The sequence below is a fragment of the Lentinus tigrinus genome (genome assembly GCF_003813185.1).
Source record: "Lentinus tigrinus ALCF2SS1-7 unplaced genomic scaffold L226scaffold_26, whole genome shotgun sequence".
NCBI classification, from domain to species: domain Eukaryota; kingdom Fungi; phylum Basidiomycota; class Agaricomycetes; order Polyporales; family Polyporaceae; genus Lentinus; species Lentinus tigrinus.
The window spans coordinates 17,148-39,567 of NW_027137935.1; the positions used below are offsets into that span (position 1 = coordinate 17,148).

The window sequence follows — 22,420 nt, forward strand, 5'->3', positions numbered from 1 at the left end:
TGATGATATTTGTCGTGGCCGATGTGTCTCTCGTAACTAACCTCCTTCGCAGGCACACGCGAGTCACTGCTGATCGTGCGCCGATTACGATTAAGGTGAGTCACATCCTGCTTAAAGACAGTCAAAGGTCGACACGCACGTCGCACACCAAGCGAGATATATCTTGCTCACATCTGCGATCGTGGCTGGCTGACCACCTTGTTCTTCTCCAGATCTGTCTGTCGCTAGCTTTTCAGGCCTCATGGCTACCAATCTCGAGAGTCAGATTCTGATCGTTGGCGCTGGAGTGTTTGGCCTCTCCACGGCCTTCCACCTTCTCAGCAGAGGACATAAGAATGTTACGGTCATAGACCGTTCGCCGGTTCTGCCGGCTCCCGATGCCGCTAGCACTGACAAGAACAAAAGTGCGTGGAGTCTGTTAATCAATGGCTGCAGCCGTGTCATCTGATTGCTTGGAACGTTGTCAGTTGTCAGAAGCTCCTACGCCGACCCGTTCTATACTGCGCTCGCCCGCGAAGCCATAGCTTCCTGGAAGAACACCGAAGAATGGGGAGATAGCTATCACGAGTACGTCTATACTGAGGTCGGATCCTTATCAGGACGACCTCGAGGCTGACGGCGATTCTTCCAGATGCGGGGTGTACTGCGCGATGCAAGGACAGGATAGCTACATCGACGAAGCGTACAAGAACGACATCGCACATGGTGCGCGCGTCGACGAGCTGCCAAACCCAGAAGCAGTCCGGGCCATCTTCCCCGCCGGGGTGGATGTCTTCGTCCCGGACAATGCCCGCGGCTTCCTCAACCGCGACGGTGGCTGGGCCTTCGCATCGCAAGGTGTCGAACGCATGATGGCCAAGGTGACCTCTCTAGGTGGGAAGATCATCCCAGGCAAGGCAGTCGCAGAGCTTCTGCAGTCCAACGGGAAGGCCACCGGGGTACGATGCGCCGACGGCAGCGTCCTCGAGGCAGACGTGGTTGTTCTCGCCATTGGTTCTTGGACAGCGTCCACGTTCCCCGGTCTGGGTCTCGACGGGCAGTGTCTTGCCACTGGGTGAGGACGTCCGCCCCTTATCACCGCGCGTCGAGCTAGTCTGACTCCTGCGCGCGCGTCGGGCAGACAAACCGTGACATTCGTGCAACTCAGTCCCGAGGAAGCAGACCGGTATCGAGAGTGCCCCGTGTACCTCGACTTCCACACGGGCTTCTACATCTTCCCGGTGAGTGAGCGGGACGTGCCTGAGGGCGTGCGGGACACAGCTGATACATGCCATGTCGCCCCGTGTGCAGCCGAACCACGAGAACATCATGAAGATGGCGATTCACTCTGGCGGGTTCGTGCGGAAGATCAAGGCAGCAGATTCCGATGTCTTCGTATCGACCCCGCGCACGGTGGTCTCGGACGGCAATGATGGGCTGCGTATTCCGAAGTCTGCCGTGCAAAGACTCAGAAGCGAACTCGCGCGCATCTACCCCGACCTGGCCAAGAAGCCGTTCAGCGGAACGCGGCTGTGCTGGTAGGAAATTTGCACACCTTTCAAACGTGCGAGTTGGGAAGTTGAGACAGTCTTTTGGCCCCTGCCCAGGTACACCGACTCCACCAACGATGATTGGGTTATCGGGGCCCATCCAGACGTCGGGAACGTGTTTATGGCGACTTCTGGGAGCGGGCATGGGTATAAGGTTCGTTCATACTGATCAACTTTCGAATCAGAGATTAACAAGGCATGCGCTCCCACTCACGCGTGCTGCACCAGTTCTTGCCCAACATTGGCCGCCTCGTCGCCGATGCCATCGAGGGGAAGCTGCCACCAGAACTCGTGAAGAAGTTCGCCGTCAACCGTCTGCACGAGCACGACGCGACAGAGCCCGAAGTGCGTCTCGACCCGCCTGCGGACCTGATACTCGAAGAACTCTGCACGCCGGAAGACCTTCTGCCAGCTTGACGGCACACTGACTGCTATGTACCACTGGGTGAAATTGGGGGAATCGTTGTGTATCTATCAATTAGTCATAACATATACAGATGAAGCACTTCTAGCTACGGTACTTTTGCTGTGTGCACTGTCCTGGTCATGCATGTAAACACGTCCGTCGCGCGGGAGCTCAGACTTTTGGGAGCAGTTCTCTCGCTTGTCACACTAGGTTTATGGGCGGAAACCAATCCACTCGCCCCATGACTTGACTTCAGATGGGATACGACCTTCGGTGTATGGCCGCAGGCCGCCTTCAGGGATCTTCTCAGCCAGACTCTCCACGAAGAGCTGTGCGCAACGTGCGTTGTTCAACAGGGGCAGGCCGAAGTCGACCGCGTTTCTGATAGGAACACGACACGTATCAGTGTCAGAAGCACTGCGCAAGAAGCTAGGAGGATTGAATACTCACCGCCGTGCAACGTAGTCCTCGTCTGTGGCATCCTTTCCACGCGCCTTCGCGAGGTTGATCACGCACTCGATATCGTACTCGTCGAAGACCTCGCGGAGGAGACGCTTGTCCTGCTTCGGGAAGAAGATGCGCTTCGCCGACACGTACGGGAGGTTGTTCAAGAACTCCTCAACGACAGGCGAAGAGCAGTACAGCTTGAAGCCGAGGTCGATGAGCTGCTTCGCGATCGTGGCCATCTCGGGCTTCGTGATGTCGCCGCCGATGAGCACGCCGGTGTTCGGGCGCGGCTTCTTGAAGCCTGTCGTGCTGAGAAGAGCAGCCCAGTACGCCTCCTGAATGTCCTTGCCGAAGCTCGCGACTTCGCCAGTACTTGCCATCTCTAGATAAAGACGATGCCACACAATCAGCGATTCCCACTCGTTTTGACACGATAGCATGCGGTCACGCACCGACACCAAGGAAGGGGTCCGCGCCCGCGAGTCGGGTCCACGAGAACTGGGAGACCTTTACGGCCGTGTAGTTGCGCTTCTCCGCCATGATGTCCACGGGCTCGGGCACGTCCTGGCCCACGATCGCCGCCGTCGCAGTGTCAATGAAATTCCTGCCGAGAACCTTCGAGACGAAGGGGAACGACCGCGACGCGCGCAGGTTGCACTCGATGACCTTGAACTCGGCCGGCGCGCCGGGTTGCTCGGACGGCTTGCGGATGACCTGCATGTTGTACGGGCCGGAGATCTCGAACGCGGCGGCGACCTTCTCGGCGATCTGCTTCAGGCGGACCATCTCGTCGTCCGTCAGAGAGAACGGAGGGAGGACGAGCGTGGCGTCGCCAGAGTGGACACCCGCGTTCTCGACGTGCTCAGAGACGGCGTGCAGAAGGAGGCGGCCTTGGTATGCGACGGCGTCGACGTCGATCTCCTGCGCGTTGTCGATGAACTTGGTGATGACGACCGGGTGCAGCGGGGAGACGGAGGCGGCAGCAGAGAGGTTGTACTCCAAAGCATGTTCTTCGTAGACGACGTTCATCGCAGCTCCGGAGAGGACGTACGAAGGACGGATAAGGACGGGGTATCTGTCCGAGCGACATCAGTACCATTGGAGCAAGGATGGTGCTGAGAACACGCACCCAACACGCTGAGCAAACTCCTTGGCGGCGTCAACAGAGGAGACCTCGGCCCACTCTGGCTGATCAACACCGACACTGTCTAGGATGGACGAGAACTTGTGGCGATCCTCTGCGCTGTCGATCTTCTCAGGGTCGGTACCGAGCACGTTCACGCCAGTGTGCTTCAGGCGGAGCGCGATGTTCTGCGGCAACTGACCTGCGGACGTCGTGAGTAGCTGCGCGTAGTGCCTGACAGATCTGACATACCTCCGACGCTGACGATGACACCATGGGCCTGCTCGAGTTCGTAGATATCCATGACACGCTCAAAGCCGAGCTCCTCGAAGTACAGCCGGTCGGCCTCGTCAAAGTCAGTCGAGACCGTCTCGGGGTTGTAGTTGACCATGATCGTCCGCTTGCCCATCTCGCGAAGCTTGCGGGCACAGGTTACTGCGCACCAGTCAAACTCGACGCTGCTGCCGATGCGGTAGACGCCACTGCCGAGGACCATCGTGCCGTGCTCGTCGAATGTCACGTCGTGCTCGGAAGCATTGTACGTGGTGTAGAGGTAGTTCGTGTGCGCGGGGTACTCAGCGGCGAGGGTGTCGATACGCTTGACGAAGGGAGTGACGCCGAGGGACTTGCGGTGTGCGCGGACAGTGAGCTCGTCCGACGAGACAAGGTCAGCGATGTGCAGATCCGAGAAGCCCATGCGCTTCGCGTGCTTCATCAGCTCCTGATCGATCGCTTGGACGGAACCAGCGGCCTTAAGCGCATAGACGGTGTTGACGATGTTCTCGATCTTGTAGAGGAACCACTGCAGAGCGATGTCAGACGCGCTGTCATCACTTCATGCAGAGGCAACTAACCTTGTCGATCTTCGTAAGGTCGTGGAGCTTATCAACCGTGTACTTCTTGTTGAACATCGCGTAGGCGATCGCGAAGAGCCGCATGTCCGTGGGCTTGCTGAGAGCGTGATCCAAGTCCTCGGGCTGAATGTATGCCTCGAAGCCCTTCCAGCGAGGGTCCACCTGACGAATGGCCTTCTGCAGACTCTCCTCGAAGGTACGACCGATAGCCATGACTTCACCGACGGACTTCATCGCGGAGCCAACCTCCCGGTTGACCGCCGTGAACTTCGCCAGGTCCCATTTGGGGATCTTCGTAACGATGTAGTCCAGAGAAGGTTCAAAGCATGCCGTGGTGGTCTTCGTAACCGCGTTCGGGAGCTCAGGAAGCGTGTGACCGAGCGCGATCTTCGCAGCCGTGTATGCGAGCGGGTAGCCAGTTGCCTTAGACGCGAGCGCACTGCGAGGAGTTAGCACTTGCGCTCGTGCGGAGATAGTGAAACGCACCTTGAACGACTCAACCGCGCGTTGACCTCGATAACACAGTACTCCCTGGACGTCGGGTTGAGCGCGTATTGGATGTTGCACTCGCCAACGACGCCCAGATGCCGGATGACCTTCAGCGCAGCAGACCGGAGCATGTGGTACTCGTCGTCGGGCAGCGTCTGCGACGGCGCCACGACGATGGAGTCACCGGTGTGGGTACCAAGCGGGTCGAAGTTCTCCATGTTACAGCAAATGATCGTGTTCTAGAAAACGATTAGTGCGTGCATAAGGACTGTGACAGCAGCAACGACTTACGTCCGCAGCATCACGAACGACCTCGTACTCGAGTTCCTTCCATCCCTTCATGCTCCGTTCGATGAGCACTTGGGGACTAAGACTGAGACTTTTCGCCGAAAGGTCGCGCAGTTCATCCGGGTTGTTCGCGAAGCCAGAGCCAAGACCACCCAACGTGAATGCCGAACGCAGAATAACCGGGTAACCAATCTTCTCCGCAGCGCTCAGAGCGTCGTTCACGGATGAGACGGCGGTAGACTGAGCGACAGGGATATCGATCTCTGTTGAGGCAAACAGTCAGTAACTGGTTCAGGGAGACCCGATACCAATAAATGCTCGTGACGAGACGCGAACTCGTAACTGTCAGGATGCTGATTACCAGTCGCCTGCGCGAGCAAAACTGCTTCGAAGGAAACGGTCACGTGACTCAGACCAATACACAAAATGACTCGCTGTGAGTCCCCACCGCGTGCAACCTTGATGATGGAGAACAAATTCAATAGAAGACATATCACGCACCCTTGAGAGCCTGAACGAAGAGGTCACGATCCTCGGAAACTTCCAGTGTACGAATGGGAGTACCCAACACGCGAACGCCGAGTCGGTCCAAAACACCCATCCTGTCGAGCTCGACGCCGACATTGAGAGCGCTTTGACCACCAAATGTGAGCAGAATACCGTCTGGACGTTCCTTTTCCAAGACATAGGCGACGTAATCCGGGGTGATAGGCAAGAAGTAGACCTCCGAGGCGAGCTGGTGCGAAGTTTGCCACGTCGCGATGTTGGGGTTAATGAGGACCGCGTCGACGCCCTCCTCGCGGAGGGCCTTGAGTGCCTGAGAGCCAGAGTAGTCGAATTCGCCAGCCTGGCCGATGCTGAGACCGCCGCTGCCGACGATAAGGACCTTCTTGACGTCGGGACGGGGAATTTTGGGCAGGACCTTGGCGGAGATCTTGCGAGCGAGCTCCGAGGGCGAGTTCAGGACGTGCTCCCCGACGTCCTGCTGGCTGTAGGAGCCGACCGCAGCGTTGGCGACTGCCCTGGCGGGGCGGGTAGGAGCGAAGGCGCGACGAGCATGGGAGATGTGGAACTGTCGAGCAAAGCGCGCCGAGCCCAGTATTCGGGAGGGAGCCCAGCCTTGCTGGAGCCGTAGGAGACCCGCGGTCATCGTCGTCGACGTCGACGGTGGTGGCAAGAAGCAAGCTGCTCGCTGGATGACTCGCGACTTTTTGCCGGCAAATTTGTGGGGATAAGCTCCCCGGTTATGGGGGTTATCATGCCAAAACAGGGTTAGCGTCCCTTCCCGCGTCTCGGCCGAAGTCCGTCCTCGACGACGTCACCTCCTTCCTCTGAGCATGCAAATTGGCTGTGTGTACGGCAAACCTGTTCAGCCTCATACATGTTGGGGAATGACGTGGTTCAAACACCAGATTTATTGCCACATCCGCATCGGTAGCGGTGTATGTCCGATATTCAGCTTGAAGGCTTTCGTTGTATTGGCCTGAACGGCGGGAGCTGCGTGTCTAACCTGGTAAGTTACGATGCACCCGGACGCGAATTTCTGCCACTGACAGTCACCATCGGGCTGGAAGAATTGCGACCAATGACTGACAGCAGAAGCCCGTTGCCCACAGCTACGGCCGCGGCTCCACGGTGTATTGGCCTGAACAGCGGGAGCTGCGTGTCTAACCTGGTGAGTTACGATGCACCCAGTCGCGGATCTCTGCCACACACTGACAGTCACCGTCAGGAAATCAACTCATCCCGGAGGAATCCCGACTATGGACTGACCAGCAGAGACCCGTTGCCTGCAGCTACGGCCCGAGAGAGTACAGGGTTCGACCTCTTGCATAGCACTGGCCAAGCTGCAGCTGACAAATACACTCAGCAACATGCTACCGTCCAACGGCACTGCGACTCACCTTGAGGCGGCGTACACCAAGACTCCGCATGTTTCCGCAAGGACAGCAGTACGAGTCGTAAATGACATTTCCTCAGTCTCTTCCATCCTCCGCGGTGACTACCTCGCCGCGCCACCACCATCAACTGGATACATGATAGTGTGGCGTTCTGAGACTGCAAGGCCGAGATCCCTCGGAGCTCACGACGGTCCTTGAACGGTTCAACGCGAAGGAGCATCGGTCAGCAAGCCTTTACTCCTCCGTCCGCTCTCACGAAGCTACCAAGCCGACGACACCATGGCTGTCCTATAGTGGCGTCCTATCACCATCCCCCGTTCCCAGATCGAGAGGTCAGCAGGTTTTTGCACATGTGGCGCCGCGAAGGTGCAGGTGCTAAGGTGCTGCCCGGTGCAGGCCGAATCTTCTATCCACGCCAATCTCCCTCGTGAGTTCTGTCCAAAGTCTACGCATGCACGATCCACACCCCCGGCTAACCCTCTCGCCCGTCCAACCTTCTGCGGTGGGGCACAGATCAGTAACCCAGTTGCCCAGTTGTCCAGTTGGAAACTAGCGGCCGATCCGCCACCCGTCAAACGCTGACTACAATATTTTCCGATCCTGCCAGTGGCCACTCGCAGTACTCATCAATGCATCACCCTCGGCACGCAGCAGCAGTCATGACAGCCACGTACATAGGCATGTCCCCGAGCTATCTGCGCGGCATCTACCTCCGAGGAGGAGTGAACTCTGTCCAACGACGGGTTCACGATGGCGATGGCCTTGGCGGCCCGTCACGACTCACCGGTGTGCCCGGGGAGATGTTCGATGCGGACGCTCTCTCTCAGGCAAGGGGTCCGAGTAAGTCCTTTTGAACCTTGATACGACAACCTGCTCCTCCTCACCAGCGTATCGCCTCCCCAACGCTGACTGCACGTCCGTCCATCGAGGACGAAGTGCCCATCAAGGCGCTTTTGCCAGGAGCGTGTCGTCCGCCGGTCGCCACTGGGCGTCTCAGGACAGGCTTGCCGCTCCTCCGGTCTTTAGTCGCACACCGCAGGGTTTGCGGCGAGTCTGAACCTTCGACTCTTGACCGCTGGCCTGCCCGGATGTGGTGGATCGTTCTCAGGCTACGAACGGAAGGTGCGCAAAGTCTATCTGGGGCGTTCTTCCCAAGCCGCGGAGCCTCATAGCCACCTGTGCGATCCTGCGATCCTGCGATCCTGCGATAGAGGTGGAGGCGGCTGTAGTGCGGCGTGGCACCGAGGGCGACCGTACCGAGACGACTACGATCGATATCTATGCTGGATTGTGTCTGTATTCTGCAACGAGGTTCGCATGCGTGTACTTACTGCCACTAGTGTGACCTTCGAGCGGAAAGGGGTGGAATGAGGGTTACTTCAAGTTGGGTTGGATGATCTCGGTGGAAGATCGTCGTTCTCTTGTTGGCTTGCGTTCACAGTGTTTGACATGTCGCAGCTCAGCTGCCTGAAACTTGAATGCGACTCCCACTGGGCCGGGGGTTGTACACGATGGGGGTTGTACACGATGAGGGTGGCCGCCGATCCATAGACTTGAATACGTACGTGGCCAAGGAAAGGAGCCTTCCCGAGCACACAGTGTTCGTTCCCAGTCGCACATCCCAGGCAGGATGGTCTGCTTCTGCACACAGTGTTGGAGAGGATTAGGTAGATGCATTGCTGGCTCTATATCTATAGGAGATAAGTACAAATACATATGCCGTTTGAGACTGCCACCGAGACAAGAGCTAGAGGGCGGGAAGAGCGCTATACACCAAAAACGACCAACACACCCAAGGGCCAATGCCGCCGAACTTCTACTGATGATCATACCCAAGCACCGTACCAAGCCCAGACCCACCCCGCACTCTACACAAAGAGCCCGACGACGACGTCCTGCATCTTCCCATCGCGGATCGCCTCGTGGATGAGCGCGATGTTCTGGCCAATCGTCTCCTCCTCGACGCCAGGGCCCGCCTGGAAGTTGTGCAGGTTCTCCGCGCCGTGCATGCGCACCCCAAGCGTGACCCGGATGTACTCGTACACCGCGCGGCTCTTGCCGAGGAACGCACTCGCGGGCGCGGCGCCCTTCTCGCCGTGGAGGTACTGCTCCCGGAGGCGGACGAGCGACGCGGTCATGCGCTCCGCGATGGCCGCGCGGAAGGACACGATCTCGTCGAGCCCCGCGCGCTCGGCGCAGAAGTCGACGAGGGGCGTCGTCGTCGCGCCGGCGACGGTGCGCATGCGCAGCGCGGCGTCCATCGTGCTCGTGGAGTCGAGCGAGCGGCGCACGGCGCGGGAGATGACGGGGAGGAGCATGTCGAGGTCGGCGGTGGAGAGGTGGGGGCCGAAGTAGCGCGTGAGCTCTTCGCGGAGGATCTCGTCGACCTCTTGCTGGAACTCGTGCTGCAGCGCACGGAGGTCGAGCGCCTGGCAGAGCGCGTAGAGATAGCTGGCGGTGAGGAGGGAGAGAACCTCGAGCGAGTTGAGCGTGGCGCGGGCGGAGATAAGTGCGAGGGAGCTGCAGAGGCTGATCAGAAGTCTGGACTGTGACAGTGGACGACTGAACTTACTTGACGGCTTGGTTGTGCATCTCCGCAGACTGCACGTGTGTGGAGACAGGGTTCGCAAGGTAGCCAAGCTCGCCGACGTAGGCCGCCGTGTGGATGTCGATACCCTTTGCGAAGTAGTTGTGGGATGGATCAGTCGCAGAAAGGTTCGGCGGCAGTCCACGGTTCATGGCGGGGTTGATAAGCTCGGTGCACTGCGCAAAGAGCAGCTTTCCAATGTGGTGGAGCGCGAGACGCGTCTTCTCCATCGCGTTTGTGACAGACATGGCCTGGAAGTTCCCACCGTGGTGAACCTCGCCGGTTTCGCCATCGATGAGGGGGTTATCCGTGGCTGTCACAGCGATGATTAGTCGGAGTTGGAGAAGAACAGAGACGCGAAACGCCACACTTACTGGAGTTGCACTCAATCGTAATCGTGGAAAATGCGGAGAGGATGTCCTCTACTTGCGGGCCAAGGAATTGTGCGGAAGTACGCAGCGGATACCTGTCCTGACGAAGCTCGCCGATGTCCGCGGAAATATGCTTCTCCTCTTCTACAGTCACAGCGAATTGCGAGCCCGCCAGAAGATCGGAGATCGTATCTGCGACCTCGACCTGTCCCGGGTGCGGGCGTGCGACGGAGTGGATGAAGGGTGCAAAGGATCCCAATGCGCCGAGCATGGCTTCCGTGCACATGGCCGTGCAAACCTGAGCGAGGAGGGCGAGGTGTACGGCGTCGTGCACGGCGAGGGCGCCGACCGAAGCAGAGAAGGCTGTGCCGTTGAGGATACCAAGGTGTTCCTTGGACACGAGTGAAAGAGGTTCGAGATGGTGGGCGGCGAGCGCCTCGCGAGAAGAGACGATCCGGCGTCCACGGAATGTCGAAGGGCCGTCGAAAACGCGGATAGAAGGGTTACCGATGAGGGTGCCGGCGATGTATGACAACGGGGAGAGATCTGTATTGAAAGCGTAAGTGAACTATGATAGACAGGCGATGTGGGCGGCGAGCGCTGACCTCCAGATGCAGATATGCTGCCACGGAGAGGTACGAGAGGGATGATGTTCTCGCGTAGGAGGGCGCCCATGCGCTCAATGAGCTCCCAACGGACGCCGGAGTGCCCGCGGATGAGGGAGTTCATGCGGATGAGGATGGCACCGCGCACCCACGACTCGGGCATGCTGGTTGACGTGAGGGGGTCGAGGAGCGGCAAGACGGTGGGCACCTGCTCGGTGTCGGAGGGCAGGACGCCAGTGTGTTGGTGCTGGAAGAGCGCGAGACCGAGCGTCAGGGGGTCGCTGGTTCGTGTGTCGGCTAGCAAAGAGAATAGCGGTGAGAAGTCGTTGGATAGTGTGAAACAACATTGTCTCACCACTTCCGCCGAAGCCAGTGCTGACGCCATAGACACTCTTTTGGCCGCTGACCTTGTCGGCGATGACCTGGCGACTCTTGAGGACACGCTCCTGGATGTCAGATGAGTCGTCGAGCACGGTAGCGGCTGCGTAGCGGGCGACGGCAGCGACGGCGGGGATGGAGAGGGTCTCGCCATCGACGACGACGGGCTGGCCATGCCTATGGATGGAGGTAAGTAAGATGCTCGGACAAAGGAATATGACGAGAGTGGCGGAGTTGCCAAAAAGAGACAGTCAGAGCCCGCTTTTGGCAATAGCCTGCAGTGGAATTGAGTCCGCTGGCAAGTTCCGCGGCCCCCTCATGCAAGTATGACGGAGGGCGTGGCATCCGCGATAAGATAATGAACTGGATCTCACTTGAAGTTCTCCAAGGCACGGTGGGACTCGATGAACTTGGTGAGGAGGTGTGCCGTCGAGGATCCCTTCGGAACCTCGGAGACGGGCACGGAGGGAGCGGGCACGGCCGCAGCAGACGCCTTCTTGAGCAGAAGAGGCGAAGGCTCGTAGGTCGCGTAGTTCTGGGCCTTGGTGTAGGTGTAGGCAGGCATGTCGAATGTGGGTGGATTGGGGGCGGAAGAGGTGGTGGTTGAGGTGGATGAACGAGGAGAAGGGTGTCTGAGAGGGAATGCTGGAGTTCGGCCGAGCAGGTGCTGTGGGGACGGAAGTTGCTGGGAGACATGGTGAGGTTTTATACGGGACCGGGAGGACTATCGACGTAACTGCCCGCCCGCAGGACTGGACAAGCTTCATGACGGGAACGATCATTCGGTAAAGCCTGCGCGCTCATCTGGGATCTATCGCTGTGACCTGACCGGCCGGATCTTCGGTGAGGCTCGTGCGTATCCGACGCGTCCCCCACCCTCTTCCTCCGTTCCCCAGTCCCATGCGCCCCCCATTTTTACGCGTATTCTGGTCCAAGAATTGCGACGAACGCGGCCGAAATACACGGCGGCTCTTAGCATGCACACCGGCCGCCTCTCTGTCTCTGGGCTTCCACCCGGCCGCTGCCCGGCCGCCAGCCGCCCGCGGCCGGAGGTGCACCGCAACGGTCCATGGATGTCGTCCGGCGAGATGGACATGGGGCAGTGAACATGCATAACGGGTGTAACGGATGGGGCGGGTCCGGTGCGAGCCCTTCGTTGTTCTCTTGTTGCCGTGCCTGGCATGAATGAACAGACTGACAGACGTTCATTGACTTGATACATACGCACGGGCTGTGATTTTCCTTCCGACTCCCTGTCTCCTCCGCGGGCCCAGTGGCGGCGATGATACGCAGCGCTCCTTCTCGCCGCCCGCCCATTCTCGAAAACAAACCAGCGTCCCTAATTGCGCCGCCCGTGTTAAATTGCGTTACACGACACGACACCGCCGTTAGTTCTTCTCAACGCTGCCTGTGGCGGAAGCTGAGACGTACCGAACATGCATCTGGGAGCTTGGAAGGAAGTACCATGGCGAATCCTATGATTTCGGAATCGACCGCAGTCATTGATAGCTGGGACTCAAAATCCCCACTTCTTCAGAACCGAACCGAGATACTCGGCGAGTTGCCAACGCTTGCCAGGGGACAATGCGCAAGGGACTGATCCGGAGTGCGTTCTGCGTTCTGCCCACTTCCTCCTCCAAGATCGTCTGCGCTTCTCGGGATAAAGTGCTGCATCAACCGGGGTGCGGGGCAATTTTGAGCACCTGGGTCACCACGATGTGGAGTAGGCGCGTCGCAACAAATTCTCCATCGTCGTCCCGTCACGAACCAAGGCGAACGGAGGACCGGACTTGGACAGGCGCCTTGCTCGATAAGGTCCCATTGCAGAGAAGGTCGGTACAGCCGCGCAGAAGAAGAGTCGCAACGTGCCCCATGCCGGCAGCTCGCAGATCAGTCCAGATTGCCTTTGGTGGAGTCGTAAAACGTCGTAAGCCGCAATTGGCTCGGAATCCTGGGAACTGGCATGGAAGCCATCACTGGTATTCGCGCCTCGACCCGGTGGAAAGCTCCCGCGCCTGAAGCCCGGACGGCGCGCCCGACACGAGGCTGCGCATCGGTGGATACAGCTCGCGGTGCGCTCGCGCTACACCCGGCGTCGGCGCGACAGCGGCCAGCCTGGCTGAACCTACGTCCAATCGACGACCTGGAGGAGTGCAGCGCAGCTGGAGGAGCGAGTGAGTCAGCTGCGTAGTCCGGCAGGAGTCGACGTGGAACACCTGCCGATGGTTCTGGTAACGTTCTTTCTCCGCCGCTGTCGAGCCAAACGTCTGCCATGCACATCCCCCGTTCGCAGCGTTCTGACAGGTTCTTTCGCCCGCGGCATCTTCAGCCTTGTGGCGTGACAGAAGTGGATCTCTATCGACCCACGCGTCTCCTGCGGTCCGGAGATGATGATGGGAAAGCATCATGAACTGCACATTGTATGTGGACGTACGGGAGAGGCCTGGGCTGCCGCGAACGTTAGTCGGCCGTACGCAGGGAACCCAGCCAAATCCCAGTGTTCGCAGAACACGTCGGATAGGAGGGCTCTGGGATTCCCCGATCAGCGGCTTAGATATTCTGCAAGTTCTGAGCCTAACTTCGCGCACCATCGCCGTCCAAGATGGTTGCCGCCGGCGGAGTGCTAATGGTGAGCCGAGAAGAAGTCACTTCCGTTAGCTAGAACAGATCCGAGGAGTAGGCGAACTTGGAACTTACAACCGACTACTTATCTGAATGTCGCGAAGTCGCCGCCTTACACTCGCAGTCGCCGTATAGGCGAGCCAAGCGAGATGCAAGTGTGCGTGCTAACGTCGTCGGCGCACGTCTAGCGTAATTCCTGTTAGGTTCGCTGGAGCACTGTGACAAAGGTCGAGGGCCCTGAACGCGTGTCTTCTTCAAAAAGAGACGACGGGCTTACCAATGCTCGTCCTGGCATTGTCGATTGCGGGCGACCCAGCTTCTGCCCGATATCACGGATTCCGCGATGAGGACTCCGGATTTCAAGGAGTCCGCAAGTTGACCCGGGCGCCATCATCGGGCGGTCGCCGTAGAGACACCTTCGCATTCGCAGCAGCAGTCCACAGCTTGCACGACGTGAGAGAGCGACGCTCGAGAATGGCATCCCGTTATCTCGCTCGCACCCGGCGAGAACCTGTGAACCTCCTGCGCCGCCGGGAACCAGCGTTGGTGGGGGCAGGGTTTTGAAACGTTGACGCTCCGGACATAGTCTGGTCCTCAGCATCGCGTAACGGCCACCCTGTCTGTACGCGCAGAGGAGGGGGGTGCGGTGTCAGTCCCAGTGGGTCATTGGTGGGACGCCTCACTATTTCCGGCCCTGCCCCGCCTGGGAAGTCGGAAGCAGTATGGGGGAATATCAGGAAGGCGGCCTGCGCTCGGTGCACGCGCTCACGTCGGGGAATTTCTGCCATATGTCGACGTGGGCGGAGTCCTGTGGTCTATGGCCTATGATGCCTGATGATTCCGTCACGACATCGAACCTTCGGAGGGCGACGTGGAGGATTTCGTGCTTCGTATGTGTCGAGGATGATGAGGCTCGTACGGAGCCGCGGACCGCGGCCAACTATTCCATCTACCCTGATTCGACGACTTGGCGGATGTGTCACAGGCTCTGATATATGCTTGCAGAAAGGAGGGTTATTGAATGGGAGGCACAGTGTGTACTGACAACGGTCCAGTCGTTGGTAGTAAGTGGACAAGCTCAAGATGTTAACACTGTGGTTGCCACCAGTCTAGTGACGGCCGGGCGCCGGGCGCGTGGCCGGTGCCGGCCGACCAGGACCCCGAGCACTAGACATCGGGGTTTCCGAGGGCCTGACGGTCACGTGCACTAAATTTCGAGCGCAAGCTCAGCCCGCGGAGATCGACCTCAACAGTGAACTCGACCTACGCTCTTCCCTACTCGTTTCAAAGCTCTCTCATACTCACAGACACAATGGTAAGTTGCTCTATTGGAGATTACAAGTACAGGATTCTGACAATTCCGCAGGTCAGAGCAAAGAAGACTCGCAAGTTCGCGGCGGTCAAGAGGATGCTGAACCCCAACGATATCCGACTGTACGTGCGCACCCCACCCGATGAACTGAATCAGGCAGTGAACTTTTGCAGAAAGGAGAACCAGCTAAAGCAAAAGAAGAAGGAGGAACTGGAGAAAGAGAAGGCGGTCAAGCGAGCGTACGTCGCAAAGTCTCCTCCATCCTGGTTCGGTGCTCACGTCAGGTGTCCAGTCCCCAAGTCTCTTCCTCGCTCTTCTTGCAGCACAACACGGCCCTCGTACCGCCATACCGGGTCCTCATCGACACGAACTTCATAAACTTTAGCCTTCAGAACAAGCTGGAACTCATTAGCGGGATGATGGACTGTCTGTACGCGAAGTGTGAGTCGCCTGTCCTCTCGGAGCTTGCGCCTGGCTGGTCTCATGATGAGGACATGTAGGTATACCGTGCGTAACGGACTGCGTAATGGCGGAGCTGGAGAAGCTGGGACATCGTTACCGGGTAGCGCTAAGGTACGTGCCGTCCTATACTCGCGACGAACAGAGGGCAAGTCCGGCTTGGAAATTGCGGAGATGGAGAGCCTTTGAGATCTCTCCATCTTCAAGATAACGCATGGAAGACTTGTACCTTCCTGGGAGAGGTCGCCTTTCTGAAACCTTGTCGGCGCGAATACGCCTTGACTTCGTGCGCCAGAATGCAACATCGGAAGTCTAGGCAGGGGACCTTTGACGGGTCTCCGTCTCCGCTGCTTCTGTTCCCTGTGTGCCGGGTTTGGAGCCCTGTTCGTCGTGATGAAAGTATGTCGTCGAAGAACGCTGACACGAGACCTTTCGCCACCCAGGGTTGCTCGAGATCCGCGGTTCGAGCGGCTAGCGTGCTCGCACTCTGGCACCTATGCAGATGACTGCCTCGTCCAGCGTGTGACCTCGCACAAGTGCTACATCGTAGCGACGTGCGATCGGGAATTGCGTCGGAGGATACGTAAAATCCCTGGAGTACCGCTGATGTACATTGTGCGGCGCCGTTACGCCATCGAGCGGCTGCCTGACCAGGGCGCACCTGTATGAGTTGTGGTGAATGGTCGCCCGCCGTCTGTCCGTCGTCCGTCGTCTATCTGTCGCTTTCGTGCTGTAGCTAGTATTTTGTGAGTGCGGTTCCTAGTTATGGTCCTGGTAGCACACGACTTGCTAACACGCGCAGTTCCGCAGGTATAGTAGCCCATCCGTATCACCGGTCTGCGCCCTCCTGGGGTGACACTTTCCCGCCGATCTCTCAATGTCATTTTATGGCCGCCAATTGAAGTGACTATTGACCTCGAATCTTCGTTGACGTGGGGATGACCTCAGGCGTCGGCAGTTCATCCTGTGCCCCGCCGACCGACCGTGGGATACGATTGCCCGAGCTTGAGACGGCTGCGCACATGGTTTCGTCGCAAGACGACGTCGTGTTTTCTGGTTGGGCGATATTGCAAGATGCTGCGCCACTTCTGTTCTGACGGTGCGTCGCGCGTCGAGGCTCGACCTCCCGGATCTTCACTGCGCTATCGATACGACGATACCGCATCGTCATGCAGGCTAATGAAGAACTCGCTCGCGCACATCCGGCGATTCCGAGGCTGCAACGTCATATCGTTTAGTTGGCACTGGCTGAAGGGGCACCCATGGCCAGTTGCAGCGAGCGGCCGAAGCAGCCACGGAGGGACGTCGTCTGGGTATTCTGATCCCGGATATGCTCCGTGTTCGTTCCACTGCGAACGTTCTCCATGCCCGCCGCTCGCCCGGCTTCCCGCCTCGGGAGATCTTCTGTGCTAGCGTGGTCATTGGTCAGCGCTCAGGGCGGGATGATGGCGGACGGGCCAGACCTCTGACTTCGGATCTTGGGCCATTTTCGCACTCGTGGTGCGGTGGTAGGGGTCGATCGTCATTTGGGACCACTATCTCCCCCCGTGAGTATTCATTTATCATGTCGATGCATGTAGTCTCAGTCGGGGCTTGCTTCAAAGTCTTGTTGGTGCTCTCTGACGCCTCACATATGTATTGTGCGACTCGCGTACTCCTCAGTACGTTTGCTAGAGGTACATGTGCTTACGGGTGAAGGCGCTTACGAAGGTTCGCGTCGGTGGCGCGTATACGGACAAACAGGGGTAAATAACGCGACGCGACGCGTTCCCAACCTGCGTCGTTTCTTGAGTGCCTCAGTACCACGACCACGACTGCAACATAACTACTTCCTTCTGCTTGAACTGATCTAGAACATGAGCAAGGACGACGACTTCTTTCCCGAGGGGTACACGTACAAATGGACCCCGAAGTCCGACACGACTCTGCAGGAGTTCCTGGCGAAAGTTCGTCCACGTCTGCTGCCAGGACACGAGCCACCGCCTTGCTGACACCCACGAACTCTTGCAGTACAAGCCGTCAATGGTTCAGAACGACGGCACCAAACCTGTGTGTCCACCTCGCTTCGAGTCACTCTACACGGTCGGGCGGTGCTGACCTGTCACACGTAGTGGCTGTGGGTCGCCAAGGCAGAGCAACCACAGGAATTCCTGGAGAAGGGAGCAGAGGCAGCAATCAAGGAAGCGAACGAGTATTGTGCGTTTCCCTGTCCGAGGTTGAGAAACCGATGCTGAAGACGGCTTCTACTACTAGTGGCCGATGTTACCGAACGGGTGCAGAAGATACAGGTACGTAATATGCGCAGTCGTATTGCCTCGCCTTGCCTCGACGTGGACGTTCTACGTGTTCAGGCGTGTCTTGAGGAGCTGGTGCTCGTGCGGCATCGCATGTTCGTATGACAATGGACAAGTCAGACGGAATTCCGGTGCTCTTGACTCTCGAAGCCAGCTAGTATTCTAGGGAGTGTCCTGTTCCGTTCCCAAAACCCGACAGGGGATGGGACAGGCCACAGCCTGCAAGGTTGGCGACGCTCGTATCGTCGAATGGAGGTTCGAGTCATGCTCCTTGGCAGCGGCCCTTGCTGCGATGCCAGAAAACTTGCCTATATCGAGAGGGAGTCCAGACCGTTTGCAACGAGGCATCTTTGCTCCAAGCGCAACGAGCGCGTTCGAGGGGCAGCACATATGCCTCTATAACAATTTGTGACAGATTCACCCCACGATTATCAGCAGACGGTTAGGGTCCAAGTCTGCTTCTGTTCCGTGTGTCTCGTGCTCGATGTTGACTGTCTCGCTTCGAGACCAATTCGGGCGCTCGGAACGGAAGAGAAAACGATACATGGTGATCTGCGTCCTAGCCCAGTATCTGTGTTGCAGATAAGCTCGTTTGACAGTACCGGATGGTACATGCTCCGTATCGGTTGGAGCCAACTTTCAGCTAGACTCGCAAGGCATAAACACCGGTTGTGCCCCATAATACGCGAAATCGGGATTCTTCCGCATACTCCGGGTTCCTGCCACACTAGCCTCTTTGCGGGTATCAGCGAGTATGGAAGCAAAGTCTAATTACGTCTCTTGCAGCACGATGACTCAATTCCCGTTCGGTCAAACAAGAAGAAGGGGCTAAAGAGCAAGAAGGAGCTGCGCGAAGAGGTACGCGGTCGCGTTATGGCATATATCCGCTTATGGATTCCTCCTTCAGGTGCAACATGAGGCCACTGGGAAGCTCAAGGAGATCTCGGTCAAGCATGGTTACGTGTGTGGCAAGTGGTAAGTGCCCGGCACAAGATCTCCGTGAGCACGGGGTCCGGGGCTCAGGAACTCTCGATGTCGAGCCGCACACCGTAGGCGAGGCGCAAACGAGATCTCGGACTCCTCATCAGCGGCCTTCTAGCTTGAACGCCGAGATTCAGTTCGCTGAACCCACCTTTGCGGAAACTCTGCGGCAACGCTATGCTTACATGACACCGACAGGCTCATCTTCGCAACTCCGGACAAGGTAGACATGATATGGAGTTCCATCGCACGTAAGTCAACGGACACAGGTAGCCCTCTCCTTGAAACGGCCTGACGTCAATCTGCAGACTCGCTTGTGTCTGGACCGCTTTCCTCCACAAGCGCGTTCCTCGCAAAGGTCGCGACGAGCCCGCAAAATGACACGGCGAACTACTCGCACCTGATCTGCGTCTACATGCCGGACGTGTACGATCAGGGCAGTGTCACCGAGGTATAGTAACTGAGATGCCTGCTGCATCCGTCTATACTGACATGGTGTACACAGGTCATGAAAGTATTGCTCCGGAACCACGGACTGAACCTCATGGGAGTCAAGACCGACCTGTACACGTCTATAGGCAAGCGACATGCATCTACTGTGCGCACGTCCGCCCTGAGCGCTGACGTATCTGCTCCTGTCCAGGGATTGACAGCAAGCACCCGAGCGGTGTTTCTTCAACGGTAAGTCCGCCGACGATCTCCTGCGTGCGCCGGGCGTGTTCATCAGTTCGCGCGCAGGTCTGGAAGAACACCGCCCTCATGAAGGATTCCGAGATTAAGGTACGCAGATCGAGCGCTCAGACTGCGATGCCCCTGCTGCCATCGACTGATGCCGTGTTCGCAACACAGCAATTGAAGGACGAGTACTTCTCCGAGCTCAGCACCGCCAAGTCCGCCGCGGCCGAAGAGGCGGCCGCGAAGAAGACGAGCGCAGATACTACCGCGAAAGCCAAGCCGAAACTCAAGAAGAAGGCTGGGGCGGACGATCCCTTCGCCTCCGACGACGATGAGGACAAGGAGGAGGAGGCGGAGAAACCGGCTCCCCCGTCAAAGTCGAAGTCGAAGGCGAAGGCGAAGAAGCCCGCGCCTAAGAAGAAAGCTGCTGCTGACGCGTTTGCGTCGGATGACGATGCCGGAGACGACGATGAAGGCGAGGAGGCCCGCAAGGCGGAGGTCAAGGCCAAGAAGAAGCCTGCACCGAAGAAACGCAAGAGTGTAGAGAGTGATGAGGAGTCCGACGAGGCACCCAAGAAGAAGAGGGGTCGGGCATGAACTCTGTCACACCGACTCACACGGCGATGGGAGCGTTTTCATTTCCCCGTATAGTACCTCATGCTCTCTGCTTTCGCTTTCGCTAATTCTTGCTATTATTGTATCGTGTACTTGTGACTGCTTTGCCTGTATGTGGCCCTTGCTCCCTTGAACTTGAACGATTGTCGACTAACTATGCTTGAAGGACCAATGAGATGCCCACTGTGCCTGCAGACGATGACGTCTAGAAGGTCACGTTTCGCGGAGGTAGCGCAAGGTTCTGCCAACGCAAGAACACGTCCCTCGTCGCGTGCTGCGGAGATTTTCATTATGAACGCAACGTGGCCCGCGGCCGGGCTTACCCGGCACCGAGATAGTCATACTCGAGCGACTATTCACATTCCTTTTGTGCGAAGGTGAGCATTCGTGCTTGTGCTCGCCATTGAGTCCCTTCATTTTCCAGTCATTCTCCTTCGCATTGGGCGACGCGCGGCCCAGCGGCCTTCCACGGTCTTGACGCGTCGGCATAACTCTCGTTGAACTCATGACTCCGACGCTTGGATACGTCTCACACACTCGCCTTTGTTGCCTTCTCGCTCCTTGATCCTGGCCCTCGCCTCCGCATAACCGAGCTATGCACTCCCCGACTACTCCGCGCGCTCAACCCGCCCTGAACGGTCGTGCTGCGGTATGGAGACCATGGAGCGTTCCGGTCGATGCGTTGGTCAAGCGGCGGAAGCTTCGTGGGCTGTTGAACAAGGTGACCCCCGCCAACGCCGATAGCCTCGCCACACACTTTTCCCAGCTGGTGGTACGGATGGAGAGGTCAGGGGACTCGGTGCTCGTTGAGTCGTGCGTCAGGATGTTGGTCAAACAGTGCGCATCGGATCCCGTGCGGACGGATCTCGCCGCGAAGCTTGTGCAGAGAGCCGTGGACGAGGCAGAGGGAGAGAGTTTGCGCTGGCGGAGCGTATACCCATACCACCTGGAAGACCTCTCGACCTCGCTTCCAACCCTGTTGCGTCCCATTCTCCTCGAAGAGCTTGGCGGAGCGCTGCGGGATGGTCGGGAAGAGGCAGCAAATGCCCTGTCGTCGTTCGCGGGAGAGCTGCTCGTGCTCGGCGTCCTCACTTGTGACGATCTCCATGATGTGGTGGGCCTGCTATTTGGGGGGACGGCGAAGGGTTCAAGGTTCTATTGTGTCGCGCTCTGCCGGATGCTGCGGCGTATCGTCGTTTCTACCGAGGCATCCCACATCATCGATGGCCTCGGGTTGATCGAGCTCGTTGAGGACGTCCTCAAAGAAGATACTATCTCGTTACAAGTACGGTACATGATGTCGGTCAGTCTAATCTATCAGTATTGTTCATTAAGTGCCTTCTGCTAAGCGATCTCCACCTCCAGAACATGCTGGACCACTGTCAATACCCGAGACCGAAGGACGTATTCGGTTCAGACTCGAGACGAAATGAGATATATGGATTCCACGAGGACACAGAGCACGAGCATCCTCCTGACACTCCGCCACCCGAGTTGTCCCCTGCGTCTCCCAAAGTTATCGCCGAACAGTGCACTCGTGCTGTGCACGCTCTGTTCGCAACAAGGAGTCTGGCTGCGGCCGAAAAGTGCTACCTCGCCCTCCCGCCATGTGACCGCCATCAACTTCTCCACGCCTTGATCACGGAAGCGATGACTTCTGGTAACGACTCGGATGCTGCGTTGACCGCTTCCTTCCTATCGCTTCCGTCCCTGCGGCGAGGCAATGAAGGGCAGTCCGCGACGGAACTTGTCAAAGCCTTCGTGCCGCACATCGTCATGCTGGAAGACACTGTGTTAGACGTCCCCTCTGCATACCGCATCATGGCGCTGATGCTGCACGCTTCTGGTCTCCCTGTTTCCGCAGTGGAGGACCTCGCAGCGCGCATCATCGTTCCGGAGAACTCCGCGCGGGACCGCTTGCTCGAGGAGCTCAATACCCTGGGACCTGTGGGTGCGGACCAGCCCGAAGATGGGATAGACAATACTGTAGACGTGGACCCATCTGGAGAAGAAGGCTCTGCGTCCGAATATGCCTATGCTTATTGAACTATATGTCGAGATATTCCTTTCACTTTGTCGCGTACAATTCAAGTCTCCGTGCATTGAGGGTCTATGAGTAAGCCTATGTTCTCTTCGCTAAGGTTGTCCGAGACTCCGAATTGTAGGGTAGGCAAGCCATGGTATCATTACCCCCTTCTCAACTAGTACCCACAAACGTTGTACAAGGGACTTGAAAGCTCATCAGCGTGTGGAGTGTCATAGAATTACTGTGCTCAGATACTCTACTAGCATAGTATTCTCTCCATAAACGATATTGCGGAGCATATGTACCCAAGCCTGTACCGGAAGAGTGAGGGTGGTTACCTAACCACCATCCTGAACACAGCCACTTGCTGACGACGTTGCGGGTCGAGTCGGAGCTGAGGGAATCATGTGAACTGCTCTACAGTTGTATAGTATTGAACTAATCAGCCTTTCACGAAC

General features: G+C 57.9%; 7 protein-coding genes across 7 annotated transcripts; 4 read left to right on the forward strand and 3 right to left on the reverse strand.

Annotated features, from left to right (window-relative positions):
* Positions 1–125: 125 nt before the first annotated feature.
* On the forward strand, positions 126–2,047 carry L226DRAFT_537580 (FAD dependent oxidoreductase). The gene is made up of 7 exons (XM_067681342.1): positions 126–404; positions 468–567; positions 632–1,054; positions 1,121–1,220; positions 1,291–1,517; positions 1,587–1,683; positions 1,758–2,047. Exons 1-7 carry the CDS (start codon positions 242–244, stop codon positions 1,944–1,946), a joined length of 1,299 nt encoding a protein of 432 aa, XP_067532403.1. The 5' UTR covers positions 126–241; the 3' UTR covers positions 1,947–2,047.
* Positions 1,965–6,307, reverse strand: L226DRAFT_615130 (carbamoyl-phosphate synthase). Its single transcript, XM_067686734.1, has 9 exons — positions 5,638–6,307; positions 5,140–5,399; positions 4,846–5,087; positions 4,360–4,798; positions 3,758–4,307; positions 3,512–3,707; positions 2,835–3,457; positions 2,386–2,764; positions 1,965–2,316 (listed from the first exon to the last, which is right to left on the reverse strand). The coding sequence occupies exons 1-9, from the start codon at positions 6,284–6,286 to the stop codon at positions 2,148–2,150; spliced, it is 3,507 nt and encodes a 1,168-aa protein (XP_067532404.1). The 5' UTR covers positions 6,287–6,307; the 3' UTR covers positions 1,965–2,147.
* Positions 6,308–8,905: 2,598 nt separating this feature from the next.
* On the reverse strand, positions 8,906–11,543 carry L226DRAFT_467683 (phenylalanine ammonia-lyase; the record flags this gene model as incomplete). Its single annotated transcript, XM_067676087.1, has 6 exons — positions 8,906–9,557; positions 9,610–9,937; positions 9,999–10,541; positions 10,601–10,897; positions 10,956–11,155; positions 11,353–11,543. The coding sequence occupies 6 exons, from the start codon at positions 11,541–11,543 to the stop codon at positions 8,906–8,908; spliced, it is 2,211 nt and encodes a 736-aa protein (XP_067532405.1).
* A 117-nt stretch (positions 11,544–11,660) lies between these two features.
* Positions 11,661–12,644, reverse strand: L226DRAFT_163270 (uncharacterized protein). The gene is made up of 3 exons (XM_067672564.1): positions 12,410–12,644; positions 12,207–12,317; positions 11,661–12,154 (listed from the first exon to the last, which is right to left on the reverse strand). Exons 1-3 carry the CDS (start codon positions 12,418–12,420, stop codon positions 11,779–11,781), a joined length of 498 nt encoding a protein of 165 aa, XP_067532406.1. The 5' UTR covers positions 12,421–12,644; the 3' UTR covers positions 11,661–11,778.
* A 2,212-nt stretch (positions 12,645–14,856) lies between these two features.
* Positions 14,857–16,267, forward strand: L226DRAFT_537583 (Fcf1-domain-containing protein). The gene is made up of 7 exons (XM_067681343.1): positions 14,857–14,915; positions 14,967–15,034; positions 15,086–15,151; positions 15,205–15,353; positions 15,413–15,485; positions 15,815–16,117; positions 16,174–16,267. The coding sequence occupies exons 1-6, from the start codon at positions 14,913–14,915 to the stop codon at positions 16,038–16,040; spliced, it is 585 nt and encodes a 194-aa protein (XP_067532407.1). The 5' UTR covers positions 14,857–14,912; the 3' UTR covers positions 16,041–16,117; positions 16,174–16,267.
* A 941-nt stretch (positions 16,268–17,208) lies between these two features.
* On the forward strand, positions 17,209–20,165 carry L226DRAFT_537584 (uncharacterized protein). Its single transcript, XM_067681344.1, has 13 exons — positions 17,209–17,317; positions 17,382–17,420; positions 17,483–17,567; positions 17,625–17,659; positions 18,452–18,523; positions 18,573–18,640; positions 18,845–18,897; positions 18,955–19,097; positions 19,152–19,224; positions 19,290–19,327; positions 19,385–19,426; positions 19,496–20,046; positions 20,103–20,165. The coding sequence occupies exons 1-12, from the start codon at positions 17,228–17,230 to the stop codon at positions 19,916–19,918; spliced, it is 1,161 nt and encodes a 386-aa protein (XP_067532408.1). The 5' UTR covers positions 17,209–17,227; the 3' UTR covers positions 19,919–20,046; positions 20,103–20,165.
* A 146-nt stretch (positions 20,166–20,311) lies between these two features.
* On the forward strand, positions 20,312–22,324 carry L226DRAFT_490792 (uncharacterized protein). The gene is made up of 2 exons (XM_067677328.1): positions 20,312–21,239; positions 21,302–22,324. Exons 1-2 carry the CDS (start codon positions 20,532–20,534, stop codon positions 21,980–21,982), a joined length of 1,389 nt encoding a protein of 462 aa, XP_067532409.1. The 5' UTR covers positions 20,312–20,531; the 3' UTR covers positions 21,983–22,324.
* The last annotated feature ends 96 nt before the right edge of the window (positions 22,325–22,420 follow it).